This window comes from Xiphophorus couchianus, chromosome 8 (genome assembly GCF_001444195.1).
Source record: "Xiphophorus couchianus chromosome 8, X_couchianus-1.0, whole genome shotgun sequence".
Taxonomy (NCBI): domain Eukaryota; kingdom Metazoa; phylum Chordata; class Actinopteri; order Cyprinodontiformes; family Poeciliidae; genus Xiphophorus; species Xiphophorus couchianus.
This window is the reverse complement of record NC_040235.1, coordinates 3,774,534-3,795,975: the sequence shown is the minus strand read 5'-3', so window position 1 is coordinate 3,795,975 and position 21,442 is coordinate 3,774,534. Positions and strand designations below refer to the sequence as shown.

The 21,442-nt window shown below is 37.5% G+C and overlaps 1 protein-coding gene across 3 annotated transcripts in view; it reads left to right on the top strand.

The window, feature by feature from the left end:
• cubn (cubilin (intrinsic factor-cobalamin receptor)) overlaps window positions 1–21,442 on the top strand; it is a 92,024-nt gene that overhangs the window by 18,439 nt on the left and 52,143 nt on the right. For all 3 annotated transcript variants that reach the window (XM_028026223.1, XM_028026222.1, XM_028026224.1), the window contains exons 14-30: window positions 270–504; window positions 644–825; window positions 1,012–1,174; window positions 3,838–4,028; window positions 5,922–6,078; window positions 6,895–7,070; window positions 9,343–9,508; window positions 11,333–11,555; window positions 13,828–13,958; window positions 14,324–14,513; window positions 15,050–15,210; window positions 15,651–15,832; window positions 16,586–16,742; window positions 16,944–17,131; window positions 17,744–17,903; window positions 19,263–19,444; window positions 20,595–20,763. In XM_028026223.1, the coding sequence (XP_027882024.1) occupies window positions 270–504; window positions 644–825; window positions 1,012–1,174; window positions 3,838–4,028; window positions 5,922–6,078; window positions 6,895–7,070; window positions 9,343–9,508; window positions 11,333–11,555; window positions 13,828–13,958; window positions 14,324–14,513; window positions 15,050–15,210; window positions 15,651–15,832; window positions 16,586–16,742; window positions 16,944–17,131; window positions 17,744–17,903; window positions 19,263–19,444; window positions 20,595–20,763 (3,013 nt within the window). The remainder of the gene's footprint in view (window positions 1–269; window positions 505–643; window positions 826–1,011; window positions 1,175–3,837; window positions 4,029–5,921; window positions 6,079–6,894; window positions 7,071–9,342; window positions 9,509–11,332; window positions 11,556–13,827; window positions 13,959–14,323; window positions 14,514–15,049; window positions 15,211–15,650; window positions 15,833–16,585; window positions 16,743–16,943; window positions 17,132–17,743; window positions 17,904–19,262; window positions 19,445–20,594; window positions 20,764–21,442) is intronic.

Below are 21,442 nucleotides of genomic sequence, written 5' to 3'. Positions count from 1 at the left end.
GGAACTCCAGCAAAGTGGGTACTGAAATAGGAGCTGCTACCACGTAACTGATAGGAGTGGAAAACTCTTCAAACTAAGTATCGCTGATTTGAGCCACACTATGTTCAATTGAAAAATGACAGTTTAACTATAAATATACTCACTATGGATGAAAAGTATATTTTGTCATTCCTCAGGTGACATTACAATATTTGAACCAAATGTAAAAATAAGACATTATTATTAGAATTTGACTTCATTCTTGAAATTGTGTGCACTCTCTTCTACAGGTTCTGCGCATCACATTTCCATTCTTTCATCTGGAGAGCAGCAGCAACTGCAACTTTGACTTTCTACAGATTCATGATGGGGATAATCCCTCTGCTTACATACTTGGAAAATATTGTGGCCAAAATAATCCACAAGATCTTTACAGCTCCCACAATTCTTTGTACTTTTGGTTTCGTTCAGATCATTCTATTAATGCTGGTGGCTTTACAATCGTGTGGGAGTCCAAAGACCCAGGTATTTGGAGACATTTGTTCTGAATTGGCTGAGTCAATCATTTTCAAATTTTAAGAATCATTTAAAAGCTTAACAAAAATGTTTTGATTTCTGGTGGGCTTCAAACAGAAATGAAGTTGAATTCTTTGTGTCTTCTCAGTGTGTGGTGGTGATCTGACTGCTTCCTATGGCAACATAAACTCACCTGGTTACCCTGGAAACTATCCGCCTGGACGAGACTGCTACTGGACAGTTTCTGTGGATCCTGGCTTGCTTATTACATTTGCATTTGGGACTCTTAGCATAGAACAGCATCCTGATTGCAACTATGATTTTCTGGAGGTACAAACAGCAAGTAAAACACACCACATTTATCTCTGGTATTCTAGAGCTTCACAACAGGTCAAAAAGGCAAATCTTCTCCAATTTCTGAATCAAAGTAGTAAAATAACATAAACTGTTTTCTGTGGTTGTGTGCTTTTAGCTTAACCTAGCATATCTTTCAAATGACTTGTTTATATGTTGCAGATTCGGGATGGCCTTCTATCAGAAGACCCGGTTCTTGGGAAATACTGCAATACTGCATCACCACCACCTCTGCAAACAACTGGGCCAGCTGCATGGATCCACTTTCACTCTGATTTTACAGTCTCTGACAGAGGCTTCCACATCACATACACAACATCACCTAGTAAGTACCTGGTGGCCAGAGCTGAGTAGCCAAAAATGTAATCAAGTAAGACTAGCACTACTTCAACATATTCAGAACAAGGAAAACATACTCATCCAAGCAAATACTCAACTAAGACTAAAAAGGTATTTGGTAAAAACACTACTGAAGTAAAAAGTAAAGGTAATTTCATTGATATAGCACATTTTCAGCAACAAAGCAATTCAAAGTGCTTTACAGGAATTAAAAGGAAATACAAACAAAATAAAAACCAAAGAAAAAAGCAAAAGAAGAAAAAGAATCTAATATTGATCTAAAGTATGTAAACTAGATATTTCTGCTCAGAGTTGCTAAGTATCCTCTGGTCTAATTCCATTTCTGGAATTAGGAGTCTAAAAAGTAGTGTTGATCCAAAGTATATAAACTAGATAAACTAGGTGCTCCTATTCAGGGTTGGTAGATCAGTATAACTAAGTTTCCTCTGGTCTAATTCTTTTTCTGGGTTGGAAGAATAAGAGTCTAAAACGTAGTTGCTAAGGTAGTTTTTCTGGATTCTAAGTTTGTTGTAATCCCTGTTCTGGGTTGCTATACAAGTATAAGTATAAGTATTCTCTGGACTTTCTAAGTATGCTCTAAATTTGCAAAAGTGATGAGTACTCCACAGTTTCTAAGTAATAATAAAAACTAAATGCTCCTGTTCTGGAAGATTTTTTTTTCTGTATTCTAAGTTTGTGGAGCTTTTCTGGGTTGCAATAGTAGGAGTCTCTCTGCATAATAATCTAAAAATTAATCTAGGAAGTTTAATATTGGTCTAAATAGTGAGTACAGCTTCTAAAAATAAAATAAGCTAAAGGGTGACTAATCTAATTCCTTCTCTGGGTTAAAAGTGATTACTCCGCAGTTTCTAAAAAATAAAAAAGGAATTAAATAAAAAGAGGAAAGTGAAGGCAGTGACATCACAGGGCCATGAAACCACGTTGCTCAGCCTCCCGGCAGATGTCCAATAAGATGTTATCAAGGCTTGATGTCCTTGGGAGCGCTCAGCTTCACAGCTGCATGGATAAAAGGAGGGGGTGAGGTAGGAAGGAGCGTTATGTTTGCATCTCTTCAAGGAGACTGGAAATATCCAGCCCTTTCAAGGCAACACAGGGAAAACCAATTCAGATACAGAATGTCTTAGATCGGGTAGATTATAAATTTCAATCTTCCCTAAAGTCTCTCCGATACATCTCAGTTCCCAATTATCCAAATTAGTGTGGCCGTTCCACTGAACCGAAACTAGCAACTTCTCCAAGATCATGCAAGGGCAGGAAGGGAGCAGAGGAAAAAAGCATGGATGGATGACGACAACACACAGACAAAAATAAAAATTATTTGCAAATTCTGGTATTTTGAAGACTAAAAGAAAAAAAATAGTTTTTTTATGTAAAACTAACGGAAATATTAGTTGGTAATGTTACCACAGAGTAAGGTACTTCCAGTGATAATATGTAGTTTTACTGTCTCTTTTTAATCTCCAAAATCTACAGATAGATAACATTAGAACAACAACGCTTGTTTACAAACAAAACGTCTCCCTTTAACATGAACTGTATGTCTGTGTTTCATGTAATTTTGGTTGAAACATGATTGTTCAATCAGTGAAGCTACTCACAGAGGGTAGTTGCCACAAATCTGGTAGTGGGTAGCAATACTTCATCATTACTCAAGTAAAAGTAAAATGTACAGTGTAATAAAGCTACTTCTAAAAGCACACTTTTACCAAAAAGTTACTCAAGTATATAGCTAGTTACCACCGACCTCTGCTGATGACCCAAACATAAAAGTGTAAAAGTAAATACTGGTTACTATAAAAGGTCTCATCTGTTACCATGATAGTACAGTTTAGCAAGATGTAGTCTAGGCTGGTTCTTTACAGCTCAGTATCAGGTTAACTGAATATCATTCTATCCATCTATCCAATCTATATGCCTTTTATGCCATCTAAACATTTCCAAGGTGCTAAGTTACAAATCATAAAATGTTCTGTAAACTCAGAAATGTAAGGATTTGGTTTTCTCTGTGTTGATTTGAGTGTTTATTTTGGGTTTCTGTGTCTTTTGAGTCTCCGTGTTGTCCTGTCTACCCCTTGATTGTTCCCAGGTGTGTCTTGTTCAGTGATTACTCTCTGTGTATTTATTGCCACCTGTGTTTCTGTGTCGGGTCCTTGTCGTACCAGTCTGTTGATTCTGTCTTGTTCCTTTTGGTTTTTGTTTGTTACCAGTGCTACCTGGTAGAGCCTTTCCGCTCTAGCTGTGCTGCCTGGATTTTGAGATTATTTGTGCATTCTTCACCATTAATCCGTCATCATTTCTCTCAGCAACTGGGTCCACTGCGTCTGCCTCACCACCTCAGACCGCAGTTTCATGACAGAAAAAGCTGCATCTGCGTTAAAAAAAAGTCAAAATAACTTGCCTTAAATTTTTTGAGTCATGAAGAATTAGTTGAATTCTTTGTTACTATGTTCACTGTAGTACATTGAACATAGTACAGTGGACTATGTTTAGTGTACTAGAGCCAATAATGGAATGGAATAAAAGATTTAAATTGAATGTATTAATACCAGAGTTACAGCAACTGGACTTGATAAAGTGCTTTACAAGTGTATGACTAATTGTACTAAATGTTTTTTATTTTCTTTTAAGGTGATCCTGGCTGTGGTGGTACATTCACTGACAGTGAGGGGATCCTAATATCTCCCAACTGGCCAAACAACTATGCCCACAACCGGCAGTGTATTTATTTGATCACATTGCCTCCAAGTGAACAGGTGGCCCTCAACTTCACTAACATTGATCTGGAGAATCATAGTGATTGCTCTTTTGACTATGTGGAGGTAAGACTTATTAACTATACTTAAATTTCCAGTTTGAATAATTTGTGAGATTATTTTTTAGTCAAATTATTTTACCTTTTATGCAAAATCTGAATTATTAGGCACATCCAGAGCTTTCCTCAATAGTTTGACCTAGGTTGAGACCTTCATCGGTGACCTGGTAATTTGCTGTCTGTAGTATTATGTTTGGACACCTTTTCTTTTGACTGGAGTCAAACAGTAAATACATAATTTGCAACATATGGGATATATTCTGAAAACTAAGCACATACAAACAGGAACTTAAGCTTGACCTCTTTTAAAAGCAGTCGAGCCCTCAGAGTCGGTGTCCAAGTAACGGTGGGCTCCAGAGTCTTCAAGACGGCAAGATAACTTTTAGTTCCACAACAGGGTAATGTTACATATATACAGTATATATATATATATATATATATATATGTTGATCTATCCAGTCAATAGATAGATCTATTGACCAGAGCTAAGATCCTGTGGGACTTCCAGATCCAGACAGACAAAATGGTAATGGCGAACCAACCAGACATTGTCGTAGTGGATAAACAACAGAGGAAAGCCGTTGTGGTAGATGTAGCAATACCAAGCGACTGCAACATCAGGAAAAAGGAGCACGAGAAACTAGAGAAATACCAGGGCCTCAGGGAGGAACTGGAGAGGGCCTGAAAGGTGAAGACCACAGTGGTGCCTGTGGTCATCGGGGCCCTCGGGGCAGTCACCCCCAAACTGGACCAATGGCTACAACAGATCCCAGGAACAACATCAGACATCTCAGTCCAGAAATGTGCAGTCCTTGGCACAGCCAAGATACTGCGCAGAACCCTCAAGCTCCCAGGCCTCTGGTAGAGGACCCGAGCTCAGAGGATAAGAACCACCCGCAGTGGGTGAGAAGGGAATTTTTTTTTTAAATATTTACTGTATATATATATATATATATATATATATATATATTATTTCTGTTCTAAGAAACAGCACAATCAAAGTTAAAAAAGTAATAAACAATAATCTGCGCAAAAGCATAAGCATCATGTTATAATATTATTAATCAAAAACATACCAAAACTGTTGTCTTGATTCTTTCATGCATGTTTGAGAAATCCCTCTATCTTCCGTGGCAACCATTCAGCTGTGGCTGAAATTCCTGGGTGGACCTAGCGCCGCCTTCGAGACACAGCTCATACTTGGAGCTGTAGTTTCCAACTGTGTTACATAGCCCCTCTCCCCCTGTCAGTCTCCTACTCAAGTCCTTCAGACTAGTCATGGTACTGCTCATTCAACAACATAGTTTGATTTGATCTCTCATGACTTTTCAGAAGTTCAGGTTATGTAGGAGGGTTCAGGCTCTATAGATGGACACGGTCACAGGTGAGGTATCTGATAATATCCTAGACCAGAGGTTCTCAAATCCAGACCTCGAGGGCCAGTGTCCTGCAACTTTTAGATGTGTCCTTAGTTCAACAATGTCATAGCTGAATTACCTCTTATGTTCAGTCAAGTTCTCCAGATTTCTGCTGATGAGCTGACCTTAATTTTTTGCAAAGTAATTTAACTTATATTGAATCTTCTATGATCATACTGTTATGGATATGATAACTATTTTCTCTATATACAAAATGCCTCACCAAATGTCTCGGGTTACACTGTGAGCTTCACCATCTTCACCTTATATGTTTGTTTACTACTTCATGGCGGAACGATCGTGCCTTGGCGTCATCCATACCATCTTGGACAACAAATCCTGTTATAGTTTACTTAATGTTTTAAAGTGAGCTGAATCATCATGGGATGTGAGCAGTTGATATGCTGAGCCTTATTTTGTTACCTGCCTGAATTAAAATTGAGTGTTTTTTATCTCCAGCATTTGTCTTCTTTTTTTTTTAGGTTCGTGACGGGAGGATGGAGACTGATCCACTGATAGGGAAATATTGTGGGAGCACCCTGCCATCTCCGATTTGCTCGTCCTCCAACTCTCTCTGGATCCGTTTTAAGTCTGACAGTTCAGTCAGCCGTGCTGGTTTCAGGGCTGCCTACAGTGTTGGTGAGATTTTATACATAACAAAGCGAGTGTTTTGGGTTTGGATAATAACCATAACAATAGAGACATGAAGGAATTGCAAGGTTTTAACAAACTAAGGCAAACCTTGCTATAAAGAAACTTTTCTGAAGTGCCTTGAAGAAAAGGACTCCTTGATCCTTTGGGGCCTTGTGTGAGCAATGATGCATGATGGAGTCAAATTTATCATGAGAGGTCTTGATGCTACCAAATTGGCCTACTCTCAGCTCAGTTTTCATGGATTGCCCTAATCACAGATATTTCTGTGGTACATGACTTGAGATGAAAATATCCCTATTCACAGATTTCTTTGGAGGATATTGGAAATATTTCAAAGAATGAGAGAAACTGAAATACCTAGGTCCAATGATACTTGACATTCGAACATTCTCTCTCTCTCTCTCTCTCTCTCTCTCTCTCTCTCTCTCTCTCTCTCTCTCTCTCTCTCTCTCTCTCTCTCTCTCTCTCTCTCTCTCTCTCTCTCTCTCTCTCTCTCTCTCTCTCTCTCTCTCTCTCTCTCTCTCTCTCTCTCTCTCTCTCTCTCTCTCTCTCTCTCTCTCTCTCTCTCTCTCTCTATATATATATATATATATATATATATATATATAACCAGAGGGAGACTGGTCTTGGGGTAGCAGCCTAAGTCATGAGGCCCAGACTTCCCTCTCTCCAATTCTTCAGTCACAATACTTAGTCCTGCCAATGTCCCTATCAGATTCAAGTATGGCTCCAAAATGTTAATACTTATTCCACCCAGACCACTATATGAATATTGTTCTTTTTTTTTTTCACTTTTCCTAGCTTGTGGAGGTACCCTTTCTGGAAATGGAGAGTTCCGGTCTCCATACCACCCAAATCCCTATCCTCACAACAAAGTCTGTGAGTGGGTCATCAACCAACAAGAGGGCTACGTGGTCACATTAAATTTTCTGTCGTTTGATGTTGAAGGAGGCTCTTGCAGATTTGACTTTGTTGAGGTGAAGTATTTCAGTTAACTTCATCAATTCATTAATACATGACATTCATTTATATGACATAAGAAAAATGGGACATCATGGAAATGAATTTGATTCTGTTTCTTCATTGGTTTGTGTAAATAGGAAAACAAAGAGGGTGAACAGCTATGTTGTAAGCCACTTGAATTACCATCAGCACATCTTAAATTTTGGTATACTCAAGGTATACCCCCAATAAATGTTTGAATTGTAACACAGATTATAGATCTAAAACTTTATCATTCATTTCTTGAGAATGGCAATGCTATTAAATTTGATTTAATATGTTCATTGGTTCATTAGTGTAAATACATCCTAAATGTATTTACATCCTAAATGTAAATACTGTACATGTAGGATTTACTTAGGAAGTCTACTTTGTAAAAGTGCAAAGAATCATCTTGATAGTTTGATTGTTGTTTTACCATGGCTACAATATGGTGCTATCTGTGATCTGTGTTTGAGCTTGGTTGGTTCACAAATACACAACAGGAAATAATAGCCAATAATCTGAGTGATACACTAAATGTATATTTAAACACTGTTAGTGATAATGATGTTCTTAGTAGGAAGGCAAGGGGAGGTAGAGAAGAGGATATGGGGGGGGCTAAATCAGATCCTGCCTAATGCTGGGTCCACAACGAATGCGTTTCCCGCACCAAGAATGTGTCTGATGCTTCAAGTTGGACATGTGTGCACATTTATGACATTTATTCTGCTTTCACACCAATGGAAGATTGGAAAAACGTTGCCTTTCGAGTTCTGCTGAAACATTCAGATGGTAGGGTCAGAGTTTGGCGTCAACAACATGAAAGCACAAATCTATCCTGCCTTGTATCAATGGTTCAGGCTGGTGATGGTGAAAATGGGGGATATTTTCCTGGCACACTTTGGGGCCATTATTACCAATTGAGCACCATGTCAACACCACAGCTTACCTGAGTATTATTCCTGACCATGTCCATCCTTTTATGACCACAATGCACCCACCTTCCAGCAGGATAACACGTCAGGTCATAAAGCATGAATCATCTCAGACTGGTTTCTTGAACACGACAATGAGTTCACTGAACTCAAATGGCCTCCACAGTCACCAGATCTCAATCCAATAGAGAACCTTTGAGATGTGGTGGAACAGGAGATTCGCATCATGGATGTGCTGCCGACGAATCTGCAGCAACTGCATGATGCTATCATGTCAATACGGACCAGATTCTCTGAGGAATGTTTCCAGTACCTTGTTAAATCTATGCCATGAAGGATTAAGGCAGTTCTGAAGGCAAAAGCGGGTCCAACTCAGTACTAGCAGGGTGTACCTAATAAAGTGGCCGGTAAGTGTAGACTTTGAATGTAAACCAGACACTCATGATGCTCAATCTGCATTTGGTCTGAACGCAGCATAAGACCCCATATTACCTTAGGCTGGCCCTGCATGAAGAGCTGGAGCCACTGTGCTGTGTATGTCTCTGCTGGATGCCAGGGACCAATAGGAAGATTGAATTTATAAGGCACAATCAGGGACAGACCTGCAGACGAGGCTTTGCTATATCGTGACTGTTGAGCCACAGAGGCTGTTTTGGCTGCCTTGGTTTTATGGGGTGGGTTTTTCACATCGCCGCTCTTCATTGTTAGACTTTTGTGCTGGTTAATGCACAAAAGGTTAATTTACAGGTCCACTCGCCTGCCACTGCTGAAATCTGACTGGAGCAGCAGAAGCTAGGTAGAAAAGGCATTTGAGGTATTGTGGCAACGCAAAACTAGAGGATGTTGCAAGTTGTCCGCTTTGGCACTGAGCTGCATGGACGGTCTACCGGCCACTGGCCCACTAAGAAACCCATCCGGTAGCCCCATATGCCAGTTCGCCCCTGCTTTTGGGACATCTTGATTTATTTAATTGTGGCATGGACTTGGCATGTGCCTTTTCCCTTCCATTGATTAGCTGATCCAGCTTGAAGCAATATTTGTTTATTTCAAATACTTTACATTTTGTAAAAGTTTTCAGATTTATCATGCCTACATTTGAGGTCTTCCATTGAACACAAAAAATACCACTATATCTATATAAAGACACAAAATACTTCCAGTGTCAACATCACTTTTGTTTGTTTAACCTTTTCTTTATAATATTTGTAAAGCTTGGGTAAGATCTTTAAAGTGTTGTTTGTGTAATGATTATGGCTTTGGTGTTCTTTTTCTATGAAAATGATAATTGCCAAGGTGATGGACAGAAGTCAAAAACTATCTCTCTTTTTAGGTCAGGGATGGACCCTCACCTAGCTCTACCCTGCTGGGGAAATTTTGTGGTGACCAGATTCCTCCCAGGCTTCAGTCAACACAGAAATCTATGTACATCCAGTTCAGCACAGACTCCTCTGTCAACAACCATGGCTTTGAAGCAACATATGACTCTGCCATTGAGGGTGGGAGGAATATTTTTTATTTATCAGAGTCCTAAATGACTATGCTCATTGGTCAGACAAGCAGAAGAAGTATACTGATGTAAACCGAGTTAGTTTTGTAGAGGAATATCATTATATTAATGGTTAAAAAATATGTAAATATTAAATTCCTCCATAGTTTCATATTTAAAATACTATTTCTATACAGGAATTTTTCTGGGCACCTTGTTTCCCTCCAATGGGTAAAAGAAGGCATGCTTTTCTAACTGGTTATTTGGTCTTAATTGACAATTAACCCTCCTGTTATGTTGCGGGTCAAATTGACCCATTTTAAAGTTAACTTTTTTTTTTAATAGTTGGAAGTATTTTTTCTGCATGAAACTTTTATTTGTCTTAATAGGTGCACTTTACATATAAACTGAAAATAGTTCATTTTATGCATTTCCAACCCAACCTGGGTCTACATTTTATATAGATACTGTTTGGGTCAATTTGACTTGGCAGTCAAGTTGAAAGGTAATAAAGGTAAAAAAAAATTTCCAATTCTATTTATTTCCTTGCAGCTATGAGACATATTTTAAAAACACACACACACACACACACACCCACACACACCACACACATACATGCACAACACCACAAGTCCACTTTCTCACTTTACTTCACTAGGAAACTGCGAGAAAGCAGGTGTTTATGCAACTTTTGACAAGAACCTTTTCTGTTCCTGTGAATAAACTCCATCCACTCTGAGTGACACTCAGCAGAAGTGATGGGAAAACATAAATACTCTCTGCATGACTCATTAGTCTTGATTTTAATCAGCGGGTCAATTTGACCCTGAACAGTATGCATGTTTCAAGTTCAACTATAAAGATCACCCATTGAAAAAAAAATTAAAATGTAATAAAAAAAATTACTAAAGATCAATTTCAAGGATAATTACTCATTTTTTGTGTCTAGGTTTTTTCAGTGGACATAAAAAAAATGTAAATTACATTTTTTATGTCCAAATGAGTAAATGAGTAGGTTGTTGTCATTGATTCTTTATTTGTGAGAAATAAAAAAAAACACCATTGCACAAATATTGATTGAAATTGTTAGTATTTGAATTAATAATCAGATACAAAAATGTTTTTGAGGAATTTTTTGGTTTCTGACACTATTGCATGATGAAACACTCCACGGGTCAAATTGACCCAGAAACATTATTGCTGTACCTCACAAACAAACATAACAGGAGAGTTAAATTAAATTGTACATTAGTGTTGTAGTATGTCTCTGTGGTAATATGGACTAGTGACCAGCAGTCGACATACTCTACCTAGCTGACTGCTGAGATAGCTCTGTTGAACTGATATGTGTTGGTTTGTCTTAAAAAGTGACTCAGGGGTGCTATGGTGGTGCAGGGATAAAGTCTGTAACCCACATGCTTTAGTCCTTGATGTAGCTGTGATGTGTTCAAGTAACAGTCTGATGTATTCCATTAAAGCTTTTTAAATTTCCTTGTGATGAAATTTCTTCTCACATGTTGACCGACCTAAGGGCAGTTTAGATCAATGAACCTGTGATCCATGTTTTTGTGATGCTGGAGAAAGTTAGGGTAGGTGGAGAGAAAACACATGCAGAGGGAGGACATGCAAACTCCATGTAAAAAGAGTCCAGAATGGGATTTGTACCCAAGATCAACAGTGCCAACAACTGTACCAAGCTATTTTCCAAGATTGCTATGCTTTAAAAAAAAAAAAAAGTCATCAAAATTTAGTTCATGGTCCTTCATTTAATATTGCACATTTTAAAGTGGTAGAAGGATGATCTCTTCAATGTAACCATTTTTTTTTGTACCAGGCTGTGGAGATACTCTGACAAGTCCTTCAGGCACCATTACCAGCCCTGGTCACCCAACAAACTATCCACATGGTGCCAATTGTACCTGGTACATTAGTGTTTTACCAGGGAACCTAATTCGACTGTTGTTTGACTCATTCAACCTGGAGTACCAAGCCAACTGTAACTATGACTATCTTGAAGTTTATGATGGGACTGGAACAACTGGGAACAAGACTGGCAGGTACAACACATACTCACACATAAAGTGGCATTAAGAAATAAGAACATTTTGAAAGAGAAAGTTACACACCATAGAATAAAAGCACTTTCCAATCCTCACACCCTCCACTTCCCCATAGATGTCCATTTTACCCCTAAGCTTATTATTTCTCCATCTTACCTTTATCATTGGACAATGTCAGGATTGGCAAAACTACATTAATGGGAAGATTTGAAAGTGTAAAACATGAAACAAATCAAACCTTATTCATAACCAAATAAGAGTAGCAAACATGCCATTTTGTGAGACGGAATTGTCTTAGCATTTTAAAACTTTTAATGTTACTATTAAAAAATGAACAAAAACACCCACTATATGGTTACTGTATGTAATGTTTATGTTTATTGATTGGTTTATTGCTTAGTATTATCATTTGTTCTGTGCTAGTTTGATGTGAAGAACAGAAAATCTGCCATGGACTCAATGAGAGTGCATTGCTAAAAATTTTATCATGGATCAATTGGAACTGTGAAGATTCCAAAATGATCCCCTTAAAGAAGCGTAAGGAGCTTTGTAGATCAAATAAAGACTTAGTCATTTTTTACAAGCTGATAATTAATTTAAGTTTTGCTGAAATGCTTGAATCATGACATGATGACAGAAAAGGTTGCCACAATAATCAGCCCTACCATGACTTTAATGTGTTCTTTCTGTGCAATTTGAGAAGTATTTTCATGAAATGTGTGTCTTTTGTTTTATTGTTCTTGTAATTACAAGAAATGTGGTAAATAGTACTGTAAAAGAGTTCAAATTAACTGTCATGGCTGTTTACTCAACAATGTACAGCACAATGTTTGACCTTCTCCCACTGTCCACATAAAAAAATAAAAACATTTCGCATGAACTTTTAAAAAGCAGAGTTAAATGGAGGCATTGGTGAGGACTGACATTTATATAACACTTCACTTTCAGTCTCATGAAGTGTGAAAAAATGTTTTCTTTTTTTTTTTTAAATAGATATCCATCTATTACGGGGTGGTGAGCCAGTTCAGCATTAAGAGCCAAATACAACTCATCACCATCAAGGATTATACAACAACTTCAAGATTAGATTTATACATTGCTTGCTGATACAGCCTTTTTCTTAGTCCCCAAGGCTTTGATGGGAAACTTAACAGTGTTGAGTTTTTTTTTACAAGTGTCTTTAAATTTGGTTTGTACTCTCTTATAGCTACTCAAACCAACTCTTTCACATTTGTCAGTGAAAACAAGACAATGACTTAAGTGTAGTAAAAATTAATTCACAGACATACAGAAAACTTTTGAGCTTTTTCTGCCAAACTGGTGGATGTGGAAGTGTCTCATGCAGAACATTTTCGAAACATGAAGGAAAATTCACTGGCATGGCTCAGATTTGTACTTCTGGCACTTCTGGATAGATGCAAACTACATCTCATTGCTTGTACTTGTGACAATGCAATGACAATAAAGTTGAATTCTATTCTACTCTATTCTATTTGAGGGTATTGTGGTGACCTCTACCATTTGCATATTTTACACGGTAGTTTAACCAATATTTTTGGTGTAACATCACCTCGGCCCCTTTTAGCCCTCTTTTAAAACTTCCTGGATTCACCCCTGCTCAATAGTTTTAAGGGGGCATTTAATAAACATTAATATTCAAGCATTAATACAAATTAAACCGTACTTAAAGGTTAAACACAGCGCGTCTGACGCACCATTATAACTATCGTTATTAATTTAAACTGTCGTAGGAGTCTCTGTTTCTTTCTGATTTCACTCATTTTTGTTCTGTTTTTTTTCTGCAGTAGAAAAATGGCTCCTTATCTCAAATCCACGAACTAGCCAGTCTGCGCGTCACCGCGATGCGCACAACTTTGATTGTGTTCAAGTGATCAGAACCGGTTTGCTTTTCCCTTTAGCGGCACCAGAACCTGCAGCGCAAACTGACACTCGTTTACTTCTATCTTATTATTTGCGCAGCAGCTTGATCTGCTTCACTCCCACCTCTGCGCCACATTTCTCTGAGTTTTGAAGCAGCGCAAAGTTCACCGACGTGAAATAATGCAGCCGACAGAAATACAGGAGACCTATGGAGGAAAGCTGCTACCATGGAAACAGATTTTATTCCTAAATGATTCAGCTTCCATCTCTCTGCTTCTCCTACAGCTACTGCAGACGTCTAGCATTAGCTTAAAATGTCACATTTTTGTCAGTGCTGGTGAAGCATTTTCTATAACAACTATCATGTTTTCTTTTGCCATGTGTACAGATACTGTGGGCGCTCAGTACCTCCATCTATAACAAGTGCTGACAACCAAATGACTCTTCTGTTTGTGACTGATTCAAGTTTATCTGGGGAAGGGTTCTCTGCCAGTTATGTGTCCATCAATGCTAGCACAGGTAAAGTTTGTCAAAAGACTTAAATGTTTCCTACTCAGTTTGTCAAAACATTTTATAGGCAATAAAAGTAAAATTTTTACTGCAGTTTAATTGGAGGAAATTTTTTCTCATATTTATCCATGAAGTGTCTGATTATGGACATAACTGCCAATTCTCTAAGAATGCAGTACAAGAATCAGAAGACTTGTTTTTAAATAGCAAGTTTTTCCAACCCTACACAATATGACACAAGTTTGTGTTGTTAATCTTGACTTTGCTCTCCTTTCTTCATGCTCTCATTTAGTATGATTTGGACTAATTCAGGTGATTGATCTCATACATTGAGCAAATATTGATTTATAGAATTGTTATTTATTTCTTTTTAGACTGTGGTGAGAGCTTCACCTCTCCAACCGGAACCTTCACCTCTCCCAGCTACCCTAACAGCTATCCCAACAGCCGAGACTGCACCTTCAAGATCATTGTTCAGCTCAACATGCAGATTCTGTTGAACTTCACCAGTTTTGAGTTGGAGGGCACTCCTCCTTTCTGCAGCTTTGACTTTGTGGAAATCAGGTATGACATGAAGTACAGTGGTAGATTATGTTACTGCATAGACTGAATCCAATCTCCTCGTGTTCTTCCTACCTGTTGGTCCTTATTACCACTGCTGAATGGGACACCTAACCCAGAAGCAAATTTTAAACAGACTAGTCTTCATTTTGACCATGCATCACATGCAAACTAAACAGCTTTACTCCACTCTTCATCTCACTCTGATATAAAAGACCCAGTAGTCTATAGTGGCTGCAATAGTCCTCCCAAAAATCTTTGCTTTTCTTTTATCACAAATTGCAAGTCAGTGAAAAATGACTTCAAACAGCATGAATCCAATCAAATAATAATGCATGCTTAATATCCTAGGAATGAAAAATCTGTTTAGTCTTAGAAATTAAAACTGGTAAATATTTTGTCACATCATCTTCATTTCACAATGCAAGTGTTTAAAATTTCAACAGGATGGAAAAGACATTTATTCAGAAAAACATTACAAGGTATATTTAGCATATTTCATATCTAAACAGAACAAATGAAATCTGCTGAATTTACAGGGATGGGGGCTATGAGACATCTCCCCTGATTGGTAAGTTCTGTGGCAGTCAAAGACCTCCAGTTGTGGTGTCACATAGCAATCGTTTATGGATTAGATTCCACTCTGATCCCTCAATCACAAGTCATGGATTCATTGCGCACTGGGATGGAACACAGACAGGTACATGCTACTAATGTTCTTTATCTGTTTCTTTCATTTACACTGTGAGGCTTAGATCACAAAAGTGCAGAGATTCAGTTACAACCAAACACCAAACTATTTTGCCTCGTTTGGTCCAACAGCATCAAACCTTCAGTTTTATGTTTCAGTTGTGACAATTTTTATTATTGACTGAGAATCCACAGCACTGAAAACTTAGAAAAAGGACCACTAACCAGATTCTGTCAGAGATATGTAGAAATATTACCGAGACAACTTTATGCCAAAGCTCTCTGATGATGAGTTATACTGTATCTTTACAGAACATGGAATTTATTGCCTCATATTTAAATAAAAGATGCACTATTCTGGCATCTTACATAAAGATGAAGCACCTATGAATGTTGTCAGATTTTCTTTAACTGTAATGCAGTTACATGTTTTGCTTCTTTTTCATAAAGGTTGTGGAGGAACATTGACAACTGCCTCTGGTGGATTGTCTTCTCCCAATTATCCTTTACCATATCATCCCAATGCTGAGTGCTACTGGAACATTAGGACCAGTCAGGGCAGCCAGGTCCAACTGTCTTTTTCAGGTTTCCACCTGGAATCCAGCTCATCCTGTTCTTATGATTACCTAGCTGTGAGTAGTCTCTCTCAACATGTTCTAAAACAGCTCATTTACATCAGAGTACCTGATATATGCCTGATATTTTAGAACCTGCAGGATACACTAAGTGTGGTTTTAATGTAGGTATATTATTAGCTATTGAACATACTTGGCATTTATCCTCATGTAAATGGCTCTGATTCTAGACACATGCTAAAGCAAATCATTTTTATCAAATGAGAAGTCATATATCATCATATCTATATTATACCTAATGCTGGCAACGCCAGCTTATCTGTTCAGGTGGAATTCACTTCAGCAGACCAGCTGACTGTACTGAAAGTAGAAATGATTCAAAGTAATTGGAAGAATTTTGTCTCTAGTAATATTGAAAATAAGTGAAAACCTACAATTAAACTGATGTTATTATTGTAATTTAAAATCTCAACAGGGAAATAAATCATTATATTTTCATCTTACTGCAGTGTTCAAAAATGTAGAAAATGTCTGAATCTGACATCTTCATACAGAACTGTAAAAGCACATTGCTAAGCACAGTTATTACAGTAACTAAAACTTATTGCAATGATCTTATTTAATTCAGCAACAAACTGTTTTCATTTGACTGCTCAGAATACTTAGCAGAAAGCCATGTTTCAGTCCCATCTTTGTATGACATCAAGGAGAACTCTTAGTTTTTTCCCACTGAAAGCAGTGCATTAAACAATCTTGCCATGTTATCCATATTAACTTTCTTAATAGCATTTTGATGTTATTTGTTTTCAGGTACATGATGGAAACAGCAGCAGTGCTCCAGAACTGGCCAAGTTGTGTGGCACTGAGCTGCCAAGGCCGATCAACTCTTCCAGGAATCAACTGTACATCAAACTCCGCACAGACAGCAGTGTCAACACTGGCGGCTTCCTTGCATTTTACACCACCAGTATGCAAAAAATTATTAGAAATTATATTTTTGCATAAATAGAAACTTTGTTACCAGAATAAATTTGATATTTTAAATCTATTAAATTAAATTTAATCTAGCTTGTCAGCAAAATACACAAAAGCAAAAAAAAAAAAAAAGCATCTGAATCAAAGTAGTTTTGTAGTGTACTTTAGTTTGCATTACTGTGTTTGTTTTCAGAGTGTCATAACATAATTATCTCACATCAACACCAAGGAGTAATCGAGTCACTGAACTTTCCTAACAACTACCCAGACAATAGTCTGTGCAGCTGGACCGTCCAGGCTAGCAGTGGAAACACGATTAACTACACCTTCACCGCATTTCAGTTAGAAGACACTTCCAGCTGTAACTTCGACTACATAAAGGTACAAATATACACACAATTTTACCATATTACATTAAGAACAAACTAGAGAAAATTATATTTTACAACTACATCTACAACATTTGTAGTAACATTGATGTGGAACTGCTTTTTCCCCTCATTTTCTTTTTACCCATAATTACTCTTGCCTGTATCTCTCACTTTTGAATAAATCAAATTAGACAATCTAAAGCAGTTTTACACATCAGTCAGCAACTCTCCACTCTGGTTCATCTGGGACTGCTGGTGTGGGGATGACCCTCGGAGGGTGTCATGCAGGACCCTGGCTGGCAGCTATTGGTTCTCAAAGATGTTGTGATGAGACCTGGTAACAGGAAGTCAAACCTCCTGTCAACAGAGAGAGCAGACACATAGCATGCTGTCTGGTTTGCAAAGTTCAAACCTACGTTACATTTCTGTTTCAAAATGAATCCACAGCACAAAACGTTTCTACACCTTAAAGGTCAAGCTTAACGTTCATAAACTTAGTTTTCCATCCATCACAATATGTAAACAGTTTAACACTTTATTAAGTTTAACTTATGATTTCTAGTAACAGAAGTGTAGCATAATATTTATATATTGTAACATTTCTCCTAATATTTTTTTCTAGCTCTATAATGGACCTAATGAGCAAGCTCCTCTGATTGGTGCATTCTGTGGGAATACACCACCTCCAGCTAACAGCACTACAAGCTCCGCCCTCACCCTGGTGTTCAGAACAGACTCCTCCATACCCATGCCTGGATTTCAGATGATGTGGTATCAGAATGGTGAGGTAGTTTTTACAATTATTATGTAAAAGCTATCCATAATCCAATTCATAATAAGCTATAATATTATGGACTGTCTGCAATTATTTTATTGCACAATAGTCAGAATATAAAAGGACTGTAAATCAAAAATGTTACTGATAAATAGGAATTGTAGCCAGGTTTGGGTTTCTTCTTGCAGACCACCAAGTTCTACGTTGTGTAAATGAAGGTGGCACAGAAGTTCCAGTTCAGCCTAACTGGTGTTTATGTTGCACAAAATAGACAAGAGAAAAGAGTTCAGCAGAAAGACACCAGCTCACCTTCCTCCATAGCAGCCATGAACAAATGGGAACTTTTCCCACAGTATTCTGCATGAAATGCTAGTATAAACAATGCATTTTAAACCAGTAAGAAAAAAAAGAATGATTTCTGTGATTAAGAACAGTTTGCATATTGTCAAATTAAATATACAACTTCAAAAATTGACCACGAAAGTTCCCTTACAAAAAATATGCAAAACTGCATACATGCACAGAATTAAATAAAGTTTGGCAGCAAGACAAGCACCCCACTGACACCAACTCACCTTCCCATGTTAAAGAACCACATAAAAAACTGGAATAAAATAACAACAGGTCTGTGAGAAACTCACCTTCTTCCATAAAGGACTGGGGAAGGAGAAAGTGACAAAAATAAAATAAACTGGATGGGAGTTTATGTTCCAGTATCTGATCTGAAATGGTATCATTTGGTTCTCTTCTTCTGGTGTGGAAAACTCATGTTTTCTCAAAGACAACAATTAATGGGTGGATTACAATTTTATTATACCTTGAGAAAAATGTCAGAGTAAATTAGTGAAAAAGGGATATAAAGACAAACATGGAACATTTTCTTTCCTAGTTAAAAATATGCATTTGGATTTTAAAGAAAGACCTCTGTGGGAACATCTAGATCATGTTCCACATGTCACATGATCTGGTCTGGTGAAATTGTTTCCAGAGAAAAAAAGGGTCTGGCCAGTTAAAATATCAACAACTTTGCAAAGGTTACAGGTTTAGTGTGGGAATTTCTACCTGTCATTATTTGAACAGCAAATGTTTTTCATAATCAAATAAATCACATCTTTTGTTAAATGGGTGAAACAAAAACGGTTCCTTCCAGGGTCTTCCAATGTGTGTCAGATAGATACTGCATTAGGTTTAACAAAGCTGAGTCACTACAAGTTAGAATACACAGATCAGACAGAAAAGTTAAAGAAACCTAATCTTTGCCAAATCATTTACTTATTAGTCAGCTGGCCAGTGGTCAACTGTCAATCTAAGCAAAATGGAACCAGTTGTGGTTGTGGCCTGTCTATCTTGATGTGTGTCATTGCAGGTTGCGGAGGGGATGTTGGTGGGCCCAGTGGCTCCATTAGCAGCCCAGGCTATCCAAACAAGTATCCTGACAACAGAGAGTGCATCTGGTATATAACCACATCACCTGGAAGCAGTATTACTTTTACTATCCATGAGTTTGATGTGGAGTTCCATGATAACTGCAACTATGATGTACTAGAAGTAAGTAATGTCCAACTGCTTAGCGAAAACAATCACATTCATGTTTCTAGGTCTGCTAATCTGTAGCCGGTGTAAACTCAACTAGTACCATCTCTGGGCAGTTCTACTTGAAGTATTCTTAAAACCAAAAACTTTTCTGATGTGGTTACATGAAAAATGCAACTCATCAATGCAGCAAAGTTACCTGAATAATGCTATCATTTATTTTTGAAATTCAGAAATAGAATGGATACTCAAAAGTAAAAACAAAAAGTCATAAGCCTTTTATTGTCATTGAGCCTCCAGCACAACAAGATTCAATATGTATCACAATGGGTACATAAAAACAACATAAGAAGGGAAAAAGCCTATCTAACAAGGTGCACTCACATGTCCACTTTCTCACTATTCTTTTAACTTCACTAGGAAACTGCGAGAAAGCAGGTGTTTATACAACTTTTGATGGGAACCTTTTCTGTTCCTGTGAATAAACTCCATCCACTCTGAGTGACACTCAGCAGAAGTGATGGGAAAACATAAATACTCTCTGCATGACTCATTAGTCTTGATTTTAATCAGTGATTCAATTTGACCCTGAACAGTATACATGTCTCAAGTTCAATTATAAAGATCACCCATTGAAAAAAAAAATAAATGTAATATTAAAATATTGACTAAAGATCAATTTCAAGGAAATTATAGTTTTTTTTTTGTTTGTAGGTTTTTTCCAGTGGAGAGAAAAAATGCAAAATCCATTTTCTATGTCCAAATGAGTAAATACATTGTCGTCATTGATCCTTTATTTGTGAGAAATAAAAAAACATCATTGCACAAATATTTGTTGAAATGGTTAGCATTGGAGCTAATAATCAGATACAAAAATGTTTTTAAGGAGTTTTTTGGTTTCTGACACTATTGCATGATGAAACACTCCACGGGTCAAATTGACCCAGAAACATTATTGCTGTACCTCACAAACAAACATAACAGGAGGGTTAATATTTAAAACAAAAGGACTTCCTATAAATCTTCCTGAATATAAAAACTGAGAGTCCCAAGACATGTTTGGTTTGAGACAATAAAACATTTTCTTGAATTCTTTTTGAAAATGTGCACAAAGTGGTGATTTCTGATAAGGTCTACAAGTTAACTTGCAATGACTTCTTTCTAGGTGTATGGAGGCCCAGACTTACAGGCACCCAGGCTGGCCAGGCTTTGCAGCACTACTTCCAACCCAATGCAAGTCTCTAGCACAGGAAACCAGATCACAGTGCACTTTAAATCTGATGCCTATGTCAGTGGTAGAGGATTTAATGCAAGCTGGGCAGAACTCCAGGGAGGTGAGTCAGTACCAATCAGTGAAAGTACTTTAGGAAAATAGCTTCTGCTTCTTTATTTATAACCCCAAGAAACTATTTAACTTTCCTCTTCCAGCTGTTGCCACATTCATGTGAGGCTTATTGCATTTTCACTCTGCTGGAACTTAGGGAGGGTTTAGATAAGAATGGAGCACCTTCAACGTTTCAAAGGTTTTTGTTAATGTCCTAATGCGGATCCAGAAACAATGGTTCCCAGACTGCCTGTGAGAAACTTTGTCAACTACAGGAAGGTAGTGACTCTGTCTAGTTAGAACAGACCAGACTGAACAGACACAGAGCATATATGCTTGCTGTTCTCATTCTTGCAAGAATTAATAATGTGCTGCTTGAGAGAGAACCACAGATATCTGCTTGATAACTGAAAGTGAAAGTTAAATAGGGGAAATTCCTTTCTCTTCATTTGAATTTTTTCCATTATCAAAAACTCACATAGTCAATGAAATAGAGTTCTGAAATCCAGTAGCATCATTTTTTAATAGTCAGCTCACCATATGTGTAGGACATACAGATAAATATAAAGATAATCTCTCAAACATTTAAATGAAAAAAAAAAAACAAGGTAAAATAAGTACATACAATAACAGCAAGATTAAGGTTAAAATCCAGGGACAGGGGTCAACAGAGACGTGAGGTCAGCTGT